General features: G+C 36.4%; 2 protein-coding genes across 2 annotated transcripts; one reads left to right on the forward strand and one right to left on the reverse strand.

Moving 5' to 3' along the window:
- Nucleotides 1-251: 251 nt before the first annotated feature.
- On the reverse strand, nt 252-3,134 carry nfkbil1 (nuclear factor of kappa light polypeptide gene enhancer in B-cells inhibitor-like 1). The gene is made up of 4 exons (XM_067433103.1): nt 2,708-3,134; nt 2,508-2,620; nt 2,266-2,374; nt 252-916 (listed from the first exon to the last, which is right to left on the reverse strand). The coding sequence occupies exons 1-4, from the start codon at nt 2,979-2,981 to the stop codon at nt 336-338; spliced, it is 1,077 nt and encodes a 358-aa protein (XP_067289204.1). The 5' UTR covers nt 2,982-3,134; the 3' UTR covers nt 252-335.
- A 10,372-nt stretch (nt 3,135-13,506) lies between these two features.
- Nucleotides 13,507-14,999, forward strand: LOC137062748 (fish-egg lectin-like). Its single transcript, XM_067433647.1, has 6 exons — nt 13,507-13,574; nt 13,669-13,752; nt 13,883-14,110; nt 14,217-14,428; nt 14,632-14,759; nt 14,855-14,999. Exons 2-6 carry the CDS (start codon nt 13,695-13,697, stop codon nt 14,997-14,999), a joined length of 771 nt encoding a protein of 256 aa, XP_067289748.1. The 5' UTR covers nt 13,507-13,574; nt 13,669-13,694.

The raw sequence follows: 14,999 nt of genomic DNA on the forward strand, positions 1-14,999 counted from the left end.
AAAATAATGAAAATGAATAAGTTTAATATTGAGCGACTTAAAAGACTAATAGACTAAAAGACTAAAGTTTAATATTGAGAGACTTCATGATGAATTAAGTTAAGATTTGTTCACTGATCTTGGCTGATATTCTAAAAATATCTGTTTGCAATATTATTTTTCCAAGTAGAGAATTACTGTAGAAAACATCCCTCCTCGCTCAACCACCTTTACATCAATAATGCAACTACTGCAGATCTGAATTTGGTTGAGATAGAATTAATTTTAATTTGTTCAAAAGGTGTCAATCACATCTAAGCTTGAAAACTAAACTGATTGGAAGCCGTGAATCAATGTCATCTGAGGTTTTGTGCGAGTCTGTTGAGCTCCTGTGAGAGGCCAGTGACTGTGTTGAGGATCCTCTGCCTATCAGAGTCCGTCAGACGGCTCCCACAGCGCTGGGCAAATTTGTCCGGGTGCCAGAGGGCCTGTTGCCGACGGAGCACCTTTCGGAAAGTGGATAAATCAGACCGGTCAGCACCGTGCAACATAACGCCCACCATGTCCTCCAGCGAACCGCGAGGAGCGGGCCACGGGATGTCGTCATATCCCAGAAGTCCTTCAGGTCCCTTGCTGGTGGAGCTCTGAAACGTGGCGGCGCAGCGCTCCTCATAGCGCTTCTTCCTCCCCTGCCGTGTCTCCTCCTCCTTTCGAGCAGCACGCTGCAGGTACTCCTCATGCTCCCGCTCCAAACGGGCTTGCAGCTCCTTACGGCTCTTCTCATCCTCCTCAGTCTCTTTCCGCCCCTTTGACCTCTTGTGTCCAAAGGAAGCCGCTCTCTGTTCTCTGGCTCGTTGCTTAGTAAAATACTCTTGCCTGATACGATCCGCCCAGTTTCCGAAGTCTTCATCATCTTTATCATTCCATAAGAAAGCAGCTGGGGGAACAGGGACATATTTTCATACAATATTTTATCAGTACATGGACCAATCCATTTAATGACTGTCTGACGCATATTGCTCACTGTATCTGACTGGCTGGAGTTACACACAACACGCAAAGATCTAAATACATGAGACTGCTTACTGCAAGGCAGGGTTGCCAGGTCTGCGTAACAAAACTAGCCCAATCACCATAACCCAAATATTAAAACTTAAAACATGCCAGTCTCACAGCTAAATGTTATGCAAACTGAAAAGCACTATATCATAGTGATCATAAACGCAGCTACCAGTGGCCCTTCTTCACAAAACTTAACATCTAGCACAGTTTTATCATTGATAGAATATAACATTATAATTTGAATACAAGAAATTGAGTCAAATATGATGTATGCAATGTCAAACATTTAACCCGCCTGGGGAAAAACAGCCTGCAGCAACAGTTTAAAAGTACCCTCATTCCACAGGAAAATGGTGGACTTGGCAACCATTCTTTAAGATAATGCTAATTTTTAGTTAAAGTCATTAACAAAGATTTATTGATTAACATTTAGCAAATTTCTTTCAAAAATACAATTAATATACAATTCATACCTAATCTAAGATGATAATGTTTTTTAATTTCTGTATTAAAACTTATTTTTGGGAGCATAACGTTTTTTTAAAAAAATTATCAGAGTGAAAAAGCAAAATGAAGAAAAAAAAAGTCTCACTAAAAGAAAACAACAATTCTTGACAAGAAAATGTTAAGTAGTTTGGCATAATCGCTTAGTAAGATTTTTAGAATAAAAAAAGGTTAATATTTTAAAATATGGTCAATAAAAATTAAAGGAAGTGATATCATACCTTTATTACTCTGTATTAAGGTCAATAAGTTCAGATAATTTCAGCAAGTTGTAAAGTGTGAAGCTATGTGACTCCCCAGGAAATATTATTTTGAATTAATAATTAAAAACCATGATTTTTTAAACTTTTCTAAATACTTTGAATACATCTAAAAATGAATGTATTGTATCTAATGATTAAAATGAGTACACTACATCCAATGTATTTAAGGTATGAGGAAAATATGTTATTTTATACTTTGATGGTTATGTCACATGACATTTTTAGTCCTTAAATTGAAACTTCTTCAAAACCATTTTAAACCAACATGAACACAGAATCAATGTCAAAGAACTTGACATACATGATTAGATTTATAAATAGATTTGTATACAATTTTTCCTTTTCTTTAAATGACACATCTCTTTATTATTTTATAAAGGACTGTGATGTGCAGGATAACCAACCATTTCAAATATAGAATATAATAGTGAAGGATGTACAAGAACAAATAGCTTACCATCATACTGTCCAAATGTCTCAAAAAACTCATCCTGGCATTCGCCTAACAGCTTCTCTCTCCATTGTTGCTCTGGATCAACATTTGAAGATTCTTTTTTGACTTTCACCTGTTACAATTTAATTAATACGAAATATATTATGAACTTGCATGAAGATGCACGCAAAATGGCAGCACAATCTGTTCTAAATATAACTAAACCATTAGTTCATTAGTTTAGAGAGTCTGTATTTTCACAGAACCTGTTCAGGCTTCATCCACTGGAGCAGGTCATGAGGAGTCACTCCTGTTTTATTGGGAATATCCATGGCCTCTGGACAGTTTTTTCGTAATGGCACCACCAGGTCATCATAAGCTGTGAATGAAAATGTGAACAGTGTTAAACACAGAAGAAGAAAAAACGATTTTCCTGAATCTGATATTGCAGAGCACCGTCTCATACCGCTTTTGCCATGTTTGAGGGCTCTATTTGCGGCCAGATGTAGCGGAGTGTCTCCATTCCGGTCGGTTTGCAGGGGATCTGCTCCATGTTTCAGCAGCAGTCTGAGAATTGCATCGTCCCCGTGAGAACAGACAATGTGTAAAGGACTTCTGTGCTTCTTCCCCTGGGTGAAGTTCAGCTCCACATCTTTGTGTTTACGAAGGAATGACTTTAGCTTCATCAGACTCCCCTCCTCCACATAGCGCAAAACTCTTCTCTGTTTTCCTTTCAACATCAGGACTACGTGGAGATATTAAAATCTGAATAAAATTATCGCTATGGATATGTATAGCCTATAAATAATATCAAGAGCAGTCCTGTCACTGATTTACCATTTACGGACATCAACAAACGTTACACGACACCACTGCAGTACGTCTATGAAATCATTCCGACGAACACAATCGTTCAATAGTTCCGTATTTGACACGCAGGTTTGAATGGTGACCAGCAGGTGTCGCTGTTTCACAACAAATCTCAGGCTGAATCCGAAATCGCCCCATGTAGCCTACCCTCAAATAGGGCACTATTTGAAGGGACAGCCATTTGTAGTGTTGTCCGAAACCATAGTGGACACGTGCGCTCATTGAATCCCATAATGCACCTCCTCAACAATGAGTGTATATAGTCGATGGACAATCAACTAATGTCCGAGTTAATGCTCTCGTTTTGATTCACTCCTTCAAGTAAACTAGGCATATTAGTGGACTAAAGTGGCCTAGGTAATATTGAATGAAAAAGGAGCGATTTCGGATTCAGCCCTAGTATACAGTTCACTGCTAAACGGTTAAATAGAATATAGCTAAAATAAATTGCACAATACGTTAGGCTAGTTCATAACATGTTTGAATATCAGACACTTTTTTTTAACTTGTCAACCTGTCAAGCCGGATCTAGGCTACAGCAGAGGTTTAAAATGCTATGACCCCCGAATATGAGTAAACTTTTATTAGGGACTATGCACCTTCCTAAAATCCATCTATATCCTAGCCTACAAAAAAATTAACTGTTACATAAATAGTGTTAAATAGCCTAGTAATAAAAAATCCAAACTTAAATTGGCTTAGGCTACTGTTGTGTGTATAAACCTGAAGAAGAACATTTTTATTAAAAAATGATGTGTAAAAGCAACTTTCACAATAAATGTAAGCAGTTTTCGTGTATTAAGAACCCTGCCTTTTGTGAAAGGTGAAGGGCATAGTGAGAACTCCTCATTAGAAAAATAAAAAGCTAGGCCTATACAATTCTGAAAAGTATGCAGCAAAAAAAAAGGAGAGAAACATTTAGAAAATAAACAGTTAGAATGTTTGGTAGACTTTATCCATTTTTGCTTTGTCTTTTTATTCTCTGACATTTTCTGGAGGACCCCCTAGGGGTCCCTGAAAGTTGTTCAAAAGAAATCTGATCGGATTTTGCCTATTAGACTGGATCAAATCTTTAAAATGGGTTGTTCAAAAGAAGAGGGGGAAAAAGGATTCTGAAAAAAATCCAATCTGTATCAAATCATTAGTTGCTCAAACGTTTTTAGTAAGATTGTGGATACCTTTGACCCAAATGTATTTTCAATGTTTTAAGAGATTCTAATTAACTAACTGATGTCATATATGGACTAGTTTGATGATGTTTTATTACCTTTCTGGACATGGACAGTATAGTGTGCATACACTTAGATACGCTCTCGGACTAAATATAAAATATCTTAAACTGTGTTCTGAAGATGAACAGAGGTCTTACAGGTATGGAACTACATTAGGGTGAGTCATTAATGACATGCATTTCATTTTTGGGTGAACTAACCCTTTAAGTAAAAGTAAACATTTGGTGGGAAACAAGATGTGTGTCTTAAAGAAGAAGAGGCGCTACACATTTAATACAAAGAGTCACTGTTTAGATGGCATCATAATGTTTCATTGATTCAATAGCAGACAAGATAATAGTACAGTCAAGCTTTTAGATTTCAGGTTACAATGACTGAAAACTGAGATTTCTGTTAACAATTGAGCTCCTCTGTTGCTGCACTGACTCCTGATGACCGACTATAAAATACATCTACGGACGGACTCATCAACACAGATGACCCACAGCGTTCCCAGGTCAAAGCTCACATGCTTGTGTCCATTGGGACAGACAACGATCGGGGCCCAGTCTCTTCCAGCGGGGTGTACTCGAGAGATGCCAGTTCTGCAACAGACGAAATGGGTTTCTTGAACAGGCTATTCCTTTACAAGAAGATCATTCTTAACATTGGTTTAATAAGTGTAATACGATGACTTATTACATTTATGACAAATTCCTGTATCAACACAGAAGGCACAACCATTACAGGCCTTATGAAACGCCGTATGAAACGTCCTTATGAAATGTACTCAATGTCAGTTACATTTTTAAAATCAGCCTTCACCTTTTTTGACTGGGTCTGCCTTGATTCTGAAGCATTATTCTTGTCCAACGCATGTCTATTTGTAGTATTTCTCATGTTTTTGGTGTATAATTCCAGTGTTCTTCACTCTTGTCTTTTCAAAATATATAATAAATAAATTCAGACGAGCAGTTTGCAGTTCTCTCTCTTTAACACAATCCAGATGGTCTGTTTTGTAACATAATTTAATTAAAATCCCAGCGCTTTACAATATGAATACATCAGATGTTATTTAATAATCCCTGAAGTATATTCATTCAGTAGCTTTTCTTTCAATTCTGCCTAAATGCAGACATCTCCAAAGAAAGATCTTAGATCATACGAGTAAAAAATCTGAGAAATCCACAATTAAATTGCAGATTTAGAAAAAACTACAATTCAAGTTTAGCCTAAACAAAACTACAACTGAAATTTGACTAATACATTACTTTCAGATATCTACAAATGTATGTTAGCTACCTTTAAAATTGATTAATGATTAATTTAAGATATCTTGAATTTGATATCTTTAAATTTGACAAGTTATCTTATACTCCTTTTCTAGTAATAATTCAGTTAGAGATATCTCTAATTTAATTAAAATTGTAATTTGATATCTCTATTTAGAAATGTATAGTCAAAATAGCATTGTAGATGTTGATTACTGTGAACTAACCCTTTAATACAAGTTCAAGTAGCCTACACCAGGTTTTTAAAAGTATGACAAACCCATTTTTGACCAAAGAAAGTGAATCTGATATCCTTTATTTGGTAGTTAGCTTGCATATAATTGAGACATAAAACATTTACAAAAGGAAAATGATAGCCTACACAGACCTTATAGCTACACTGCGGTGACAACATAACAAGAGTTTGATTTTTCGAATAAAACTAAATAAAGAAACCGGGATGGAGACAGCAAACAGAATGTGACAATATTTGGTTGACATGCTTTGTTTCTTTCGGTCTTGTGCAGGATGCGCATGGTAGATCCTGATGTTGATCCAGGGACATGCCAATTAATTAGCTGGTAAACATTTGACATCGAACCTTAAACATTGACATTTCTTCACTTAATACTGATTATATATGGTGTCGTTTATCATGCCCATTTCCTCTCAATCCCTTATCTTTTCTAATATCTCTAGATCAGTTTCAACTTTGTGGAAAGTCCATGCCCCACCTTTCCCCTTACAGGTGATATGTTACATTTAATCTCTGGCAATCTGACATTTTTTCGGTAAAATTTTACAATAACAGGACATGAATAATCATGTATTAATACATTAATTAATAGTTAATTCAACAGGAACTCATGATTAGTTAAGATATGAACTAATCATTAACAAATGAGGAGCTGGCCTGAACTAAGACATGAGTCATAATGATCCATGCATGAATAACAGCAGTATTAGTACATGTTAATACATGTTTGGTAATTTATGCATTAATTAACATGTATGGGTAAACTAAATCAAACAGGTTCCTTTAAATAAATAAGAAGTACTCTGACTTTAAATTAAACATGTGATTAATAGTCATAATTTAAACTGTAAACTGTATTAAAATCTGCAGCTTTGGAGTGGGCGTGGAGGAAGCCTTTCTCCTCCTACGCCTCGGGACCACCGGTCTCGGGGCCACTGGAGCAGGGACCACCGATCTTGGGACCGCCAGGGCAGGGGCCATCTCCCTGGCAGCTCTCTCCTGCTGGCAGGCGATAGCCTCCACCATTGCCTCAAAGGTGCCTCCGTCATATGCCCTTCTGAGCCACCACTCCATGGGCTCATCTAGGGCATAATTAAAAAGGTCCTTGAGTGCAGAGTCACTGAGCCTCAGCCCCTTGGCTGTCTCAAGGAACTTCTTTGCAAAATTCCTAATCTCCGTTCCCTGCTGGCAAAGTAGGTGGAGGACTCGAAACCGTAGAATCCGCTCATAGTAAGGACAGGGGGTGAGCGATTCCGGGATCGAGTCCTCTCTCTGCTGAGTCCTCAGCATGGTTGGATCCTTCTGTCACATCTAAACACAAAGTTAAACTGGTGCGAGGACTCAGGTGCAGAGAATGATAATTTATTACAAAATAAACAGAAACTCAAAACAAAACCCACGAGGGGGGAAAAACACATAACCATAAACCATAAACCAAAGGCTCAAACCACAAGGATCCAACACAGACTGTTCTTCTTCTTCTTCTTTTGATTTAATGGCGGATTGCAACCATATATTATTAGGTGCATACCGCCACCTACTGTACCAGAGTATGAAGCATGGATTCAATGAAACTACCTTATATCATGGTATTAAAAAAAAAAAAAAAAAAAAAAAAAAAAAAAAAAAAAAAAAACACATCATATTCTATAATATACCCCTATATTTTTCAGGTATTCCACAACTGCTTTCTGTGTGTCCTCTATACCTTCTCCTGTCGTTCCCAGTATACCTTCAAGGTTCCATGTTCTTCCTGCCTGCCTTATTTTTTGCTTTAGACTATTCCTTTGTTCTACATATTTCCTACAATGCAACATTATGTGTTCCACACATTCTGTAATTTTACATTCCAAGCATTCATTTGATTGATTTTTACCTAACATAAACATTGTTTTATTTAACCCCGTGTGGTCAAACCTCATTCTGGTTAAAACTACCTCCTCCCTTCTGTTTCTTCTGATTACACCCTGTGCATTGACAGATTTCTGTATACTATAATATTTCCTTCCATTATTATCAGTATTCCACCTATATTGCCATTTCTTCATCATTTCTTTTTTAATCATTGCCTTAGCTTCTCCTTTACCAAAGGGGATATTTATAATATCGCTCGTCCTAGTTGATTTTTTTGCTATTTTATCTGCCCTCTCATTCCCTTTTATATTAGCATGAGCAGGTACCCAGCAGAATCTCACATCTATCCGAAGCTTTCTTAGTCTAAATAAACTTTGATGGATTTCTAACATTAAATCTTCTCTATTAGATTTCATATTTTGAATACTGTAAAGGGCAGCTACAGAGTCAACACAACATACCACTCTGTCTGGTTTTACTTCCTCCACCCACTGCAACCCTACAATAATTGCCATCATCTCTGCCGTGTAAACTGATAGCTGATCAGGTAATTTTTTCCCAATACTTAAATCCCATGTCGGAATGTATATTCCTATGCCTACCCTATCTTTTTCATCTTTGGACCCATCTGTATAGATGTCTAGGTAACTGTAATATACACTTCTTATGTATTGACTTGTCAAGTGTCCTTTCTCACTCTCTTCCCATTTTTCCTTTAGTTTCATTATATTTAAATCTACCTCAGTTTTTGGAAACAGCCATATAGGGATATTACTTATAGGTGTAGGTGAGTTAAACCAAGTATTCTCTAATATATATTCCTCTGATTTAGCCTTAATTACCCATCCAAAGCCATTACCTTGAAAAGAATTATATTCCCAGCATTCTTGAATAACACTATTGGAAGGATTTTCCTTACCGCATCCACGTAGGCGACACCAATATGTAAGCATGAGTTTATCTCTTCTTAAGTCAGATGGCACTTCTCCTAACTCTACCTGGATTGCGTTAGTCGGTGTTGATCTCATTGCACCAGTACAAAGCCTCAAAGCTTTATTTATAACTCTGTCTATTTTTATTAAATGTGATTTAGCTGCTGCTCCATATACAAAGCATCCGTAATCTATTGTTGACCTCATTAAAGCCCTATAAATATACATCAGTGATTGTTTATCTGCTCCCCAGTCTTTCCCAACTAATGCTCTCATTAAATTTATAACTTTTTTACATTTTGTTTCTATCTTTTCTATATGTACTTTCCATGTACCCTTTTGATCTAACCATAAACCTAGATATTTAAATTGATCTACGGTTTCCAAATTGTGTCCATATAATTTCAAGTTTTGTTTGTCTATCCCTTTCTTCCTGGTAAATAACATATGACAGGATTTACTTGGAGAAAGCTTAAAGCCCCAATTGTATGACCATTGTTCTACTTTCTTTATTGCTTCCTCGATTTTACATCTCACACCTATGGGATCTCGTCCTCTTGCCCAGATGGCACCATCATCTGCATACAAAGCTGATCCAATCCTTCTGTCCAGATTCATAAAAATATCATTAATCATAATATTAAATAAAACTGGACTTATAACACTTCCTTGTGGAATTCCATTGGTTATTTCAAATTCCTCAGACATTTCTGATCCCACTTTAACTCTAAATCTTCTTTCTGATAGAAACTCTAAAACCCAGTTATAAAACTTACCTTTAATTCCTATTTTATTTAATTTAATTAATAATCCTCCTTTCCACATGGAGTCATACGCTTTTTCAATATCAAAGAATATAATATTCATTATTTGTTTCATTTTAAATGTTTTCTCTATCTCATTGCTTACTTTTATAACCGCATCCATCGTAGAACGTCCTTTTCTGAAGCCACTTTGGTATGATGCAAATAATCCTTCACGTTCAAGGAAATAATTTAATCTTCTAACTAGTATCTTCTCCATCCACTTGCACAGGTGGGATGTTAGGGCAATGGGTCTGTAATTACCAGCATTATTTGCATCCTTTCCAGGTTTTTTAAAAGGCAGTATTAGTGCACTCTTCCAACTTTTTGGCATTTTACCTTCTTCCCATATCTTATTGAATACATATAATATTATTTCTAATATTTTTTCAGGTAATTTCTGGAACATGATATAACTCAATTGATCTTCTCCTGTAGCTGTATTTCTGGCACCATTTAGTACTATTACTAGTTCATTCATATTAATTTCTATATCCATGGAATTCTCCTCATTATCTTTTTTAATAAACACATTCCTATTTTCACTTAGAATTTTTTCTTTATTTTGTCTGTGGATATCATCTAAATGGTCTCCACTATGCACACTGGCAAACTTCTTCCCTAACATATCTGCCTTTTCTTTATCTGTTATTGCTATTATTCCGTCATTCTCTAATACTGGTATTTTAACATACCCTTTATTCCCACTCATTTTCTTCAGCATTGACCATATTTCTCCTATTTTAACTTCCCTCCCTATAGTAGAACAGTAACTCCTCCATGCGTTCCGTTTACTATCCTTAATTATTCTTCGAGCGTGAGCCTTTTTCCTCTGATAATCAGTTTTTCTTGGTTCAAATTATTCCTTAATGTTCTCAGAGCACTATTTCGTTCTTTTATGGCTTCTGTACATTTATCATTCCACCATGGAACCCTTTTCCTTTTCCCCCCAACTGTCTTGAGTGGAATACTATTCAATGATGCATTTAATATTAAATGTGAAACTTCTGATATACATTCCTCAACATCACCCTCCATTGAGATTAATTCTGCTGATTCACAACATATTTCTTTAAATCTTTGCCAATTAGCTTTTTCAAAGTCCCACTTTTTATGTCTAGGTCTTTCTTGGATATCTATTTCAACATTTATAGAACATATTATTGGAAAGTGGTCACTACCAATACTTGTACTGTCTATAATTTTCCACTCACAAGAATTTACCAGATTATTAGAAACTAAGGTAAGATCAATACAAGATAATTTGTTGGAACGTATATCAATTCTTGTACCATTTCCATTATTTAGACAAACTAGCTGTCTAGCATCCATTAATTCTTCCACTACTTCTCCATTATTATCAGTATATCTACTTCCCCAAAGACTACTATGTGCATTGTAGTCTCCGCACCATATTTCTTTCTTTGTTCCTTGTCTCCTAATTATGTTATTTAAGATGTCTAGGCTCAATAATTTACAAGGGTTATAAAAATTGATTACTATCAAATTCCCATCTGATTTGTATACTTCAATCACCACACATTCTATTTCTACAGGAGTTATTATTCTTTTAAATGATATTCCATCCCTTACAAATGTTGCACAACCTCCACCTTGATTTCCACTTCTATCAAACCTGACAGACTCATACCCAGGTAAAATAAAGTCTAGGTGAGGGCGGAGCCATGTTTCTTGAATGCAAACAATATCTGGATTAATTTCAAGATCTTCAACAAACTTTTTTAATTCTTGTCCATTTGCAATCAGACTTCTAGCATTCCATTGCAAGAGATGGAATACCATTACAAGATCAAATAACACTTTGAGACCCCCCATCATTTTTAGCAGTCAACATACTATGTATATTTTCAGCTTTTAGATCTTTTATGCCTAGAAACTCCTCTGCAGCTTCCACTACTGTCTTGATTCGATCGCTTTTTCTTTCTTGTCGCGTAGCAACATTAACAACTTTACATATAAAAGCTATAAAGCTCTTTTTTTCTACAATCAAGGTGTTCTCCTCAACTTTACATTTATGATTGCATGGCTGCTGTGGAGGTGCTGGCCTTCCTGACTGGGATCTCCATATACCTGAACTCTTGGGTACTGCACGCCTCTCATTGTCACTCAGATTTTCTTGATATTCTATTGGTCTGTTGTTTTGCTTGATTTCATAATTACCAATACTCTTTAATGCTTCTGCATATGTCACCTTATTCACAACTTTGTATCTCTGTACTTCTTTAGCTTGTTTCTGGACTGCACATCCAGCATATGCAGCGCTATGTTCACCTCCACAATTACAACATTTTAACTTAGCATCGTTTTTACATTTGCCATAGTCATGTTCTCCTCCGCATTTTGCACATCTTTGTTTCCATTTACACTGTTGTGCTGTATGGCCCATTCTCTGACATTTGAAACATCTTAACGGTTGTGGGATGTATTCCCTCACTTTATAATTGATCCAGCCCATTTGGACTTCAGAAGGCATTGTCTTTTCAAAAACAAGCAGTATAGACAGACTGTCAAGTTTAACACCACTTTTATTAGTTTGAAGTCTTTTTGCCTCTATTACTTTCCCACCTTGTATTTCTTTCTTCACATCCTCTATGGACATTTCTAGTGGTACATTTGAAATCACTCCTCTTAACTTTGCTGCCATCCCTGGTACATGCACTTTAATCTTTCCACCACCAAGACTACTCATTTTCAGAACCATCTCCTGTTGCTTCTTACTTAATGTTGAAATTAGGATTCTTCTGTTACTCATTAATTTAGCATATTTGATTTTCCCTATTTCCTTCTCAATTGCTTTAGTTACCTGAACTGGGTGAAAATGGCCTTTATCATTACTGAGAGTAATAATAACTTTCCACTCATCCTGCTTGTCATCATCATATCTACTGCCCCCAGTAGGTTTGGCTCTAATCTTTTTGTTTATTTGTCTTGTAGTGCTTTCGTCTCCACTACTCGCTTCAGACCATGATTTTTTCCTTGCCTTTTTAGTTTGGCTAACCTCCATATCTAAAGGCCAATCATCATCACCATCTGAACTATTACCCATTGCTCCACTCACGGTACAGTTTGATTGCAATCCGCCGACTCTCCAAGTCCGATATGCGAAGACGTTCACTTCCTGTTTGAGCCCCGCCTACCCATTCCCCCAACACAGACTGACAAACACAAGGAGCTTATAAGGGGAAGAAATCAAGAGGGAACAGGTGGGAGAAATCAACACTAATCAGATAACAAGGGGGAGGGATCAGACAATGACAGGAGCACATGCAAGACATGACAAAACCCACATGTGCATACAAGACAGGACAGGCATGTGACAGTATTATTTTAATTACTAAAATACCCTAAGATAATAAAGAGCAATGATAATTCACCACATTGGACAGGATATATGACACATAGTTTCAGATTAATTAATTTGTTTAGTTATATCATTTACAACATTAATACATTTGCTGTAATCATAAAAATTCTGTTTTAATAAATAATGTTTTATTCATTACATTATAGATTGGAAATATTTGTTTTCAGGAAATGGGCTGACTTATAGCAACACAATACATAAAAAATGCAAAACAAAAATGAATAATTAATCCAAAGTTTGAACATTTATGAGTAGGCTAAAACATCTCCATTTGAACGTGCGTAGAGTCACTGTTTACAGTTAGCCTATACATGTTGCTCAAACACAGTGTGGAAATAAAGGAATCTTAGAAAGAAATCACATTTGTCTTCCTGGCGGTTTTAGGTATAAATGCCCTGTTTTTAAATCTGGTTTTATCTAAACTATTTTTAACAACAGGGTACTGTAAATAATATTTTATTTTAGTAAAAGTCAGGGAGACTTTGATATTTTATTAAAAACCTGTTATGTAGCCTGCATTTGAAAAACATCCTTGAGTAAATTCTACCGTGGTGGTTCTAGTGTTACTGTGTCTACAATTGTTCATTCCAATTCCCCCCCACCCCACCCCAGTCTAATCAGGGAACATATTTCGGCTATATAAATGATCCCTCAACAGCATTCATAAAAATTGGATGCAAGTTTCTAGTAGGCTACCTATATCTCAGAAGAGGACAATCCAGACTGCAGAATTCTGATCTATCAAGAGAAGGTTATCTTGATTTAATTACAGCCGTTTTGATATTGATCATGTTTTTCCTCTTATATTGAGCTCACATATATAAATTATTTCTGGTTATGAACAGGTCTGTCTGAACTGTGTCGTGGAGCAATGAAGGTCTATCAGATTGTCCTGCTACTTTTCAGCAGCCAGTTCATTCACACTCTGGGCAAGCTGTGTTTCTTATTAAAATAACTTTTTTTTTTTTTTTTTTTTTTTGCTAGTTTATTACTCCATTCACATTTAAAACTCTGTAGTGTATTTCTGATATCTTATTATTTTGTACCATGTTTTCACAGCTTTAAACTGTGTAGTGATGATTGGCACCCTGAAGCAGATCGACGCTGGGTCCGGTTCAGTGGTTGGAGTGAACGATAAAAATGAAGTGTTTGTCCTAAATAATACTGTCTTCACCAAGACTGACATGTCTCTAAAGCACTTCAGCATTGGTCCTGCTGGTCAGCTCGGGGTGGACACAGCAAACAAGATCTACAAGTTGCAGGGTGGCAGCTTTGTGCAGGTTTCAGGTGAGAAAATTACAGAAATCAATACATGCCCCATCGGTCATTGAAAAAAGGTTTAAGACGTTGTTTTATTGTTATCCTTAAATTAATCTTTGATTTGTACTGCTAGGCCTTCTTAAACAAGTGGATGCTGGAGGTGATCAGATCATTGCAGGTGTCAATATGAATGATGACATATTCTGTTTAAATATGGATGCTAACAACAAATGGCCCTCTAGCACTACTCCTTGGGTTCATATTAATGGAAAGCTGAAGTATTACAGCTGTGGCCCGTACAGCTGTTGGGGAGTGAACAGCGGGGATCAAATCTTTATCTTGAAGGTAATGTCACAATGTTAAATACAAGCTCAAGTACAGGTTTTTAAAAGTATAACTATAACGAAGACTTCACGCTAACGTTTTTTTTTTTTTTTTTTTTTTTTTGACATAACTAAAGAAATGGAAAGAAACAGGTTTGGAAGCAGCAAACACGGTTTCTTGATGTGACTATGGTTAACTGGTTTGTGTTTCTTTGGGTCTTGCAGGATGTGTCTAGTAATGCCTGTGCCGGGTCCGGCAAGTTTGAGAATATTGGTGGACTTCTGTCCATGATTGAAGTAGGAACTGATGGCAGTGTCTTTGGTGTTAACTATCAAGGATCTTTATTCCAAAGGTGAAATAAATCGACATGTATAAACAAAAGTGATACATTTTTCAAGTACAATTTTCTGAAATAAATCAAATGCTACATAAACCATAATTTTGCAGAACTGGCATCACTCGATCCAACCCCGCTGGCACAGGCTGGATCGCAATGGTTGTCTGTCCCAATGGACACAAGCATGTGAGCTTTGACCTGGGATCGCTGTGGGTCGTCTGTGTTAATGGCTCCATCCGCAAATGTACTTTATAG

Source organism: Pseudorasbora parva, chromosome 23 (genome assembly GCF_024679245.1).
Source record: "Pseudorasbora parva isolate DD20220531a chromosome 23, ASM2467924v1, whole genome shotgun sequence".
Classification (NCBI taxonomy): Eukaryota; Metazoa; Chordata; class Actinopteri; order Cypriniformes; family Gobionidae; genus Pseudorasbora; species Pseudorasbora parva.

Excerpts from the sequence above, each read along its gene's own strand:
- nfkbil1 (XM_067433103.1), bottom strand. The coding sequence starts at position 2,981 with ATGTTGAAAGGAAAACAGAGAAGAGTTTTGCGCTATGTGGAGGAGGGG. Across the intron at positions 2,621-2,707 it reads CCTCAAACATGGCAAAAGCG|CTTATGATGACCTGGTGGTG; the intron begins GTATGAGACGGT and ends TTTCATTCACAG. Across the intron at positions 2,375-2,507 it reads AGTGGATGAAGCCTGAACAG|GTGAAAGTCAAAAAAGAATC; the intron begins GTTCTGTGAAAA and ends AAATTGTAACAG.
- LOC137062748 (XM_067433647.1), top strand. The coding sequence starts at position 13,695 with ATGAAGGTCTATCAGATTGTCCTGCTACTTTTCAGCAGCCAGTTCATT. Across the intron at positions 13,753-13,882 it reads CCAGTTCATTCACACTCTGG|CTTTAAACTGTGTAGTGATG; the intron begins GCAAGCTGTGTT and ends ATGTTTTCACAG. Across the intron at positions 14,111-14,216 it reads CAGCTTTGTGCAGGTTTCAG|GCCTTCTTAAACAAGTGGAT; the intron begins GTGAGAAAATTA and ends TTGTACTGCTAG.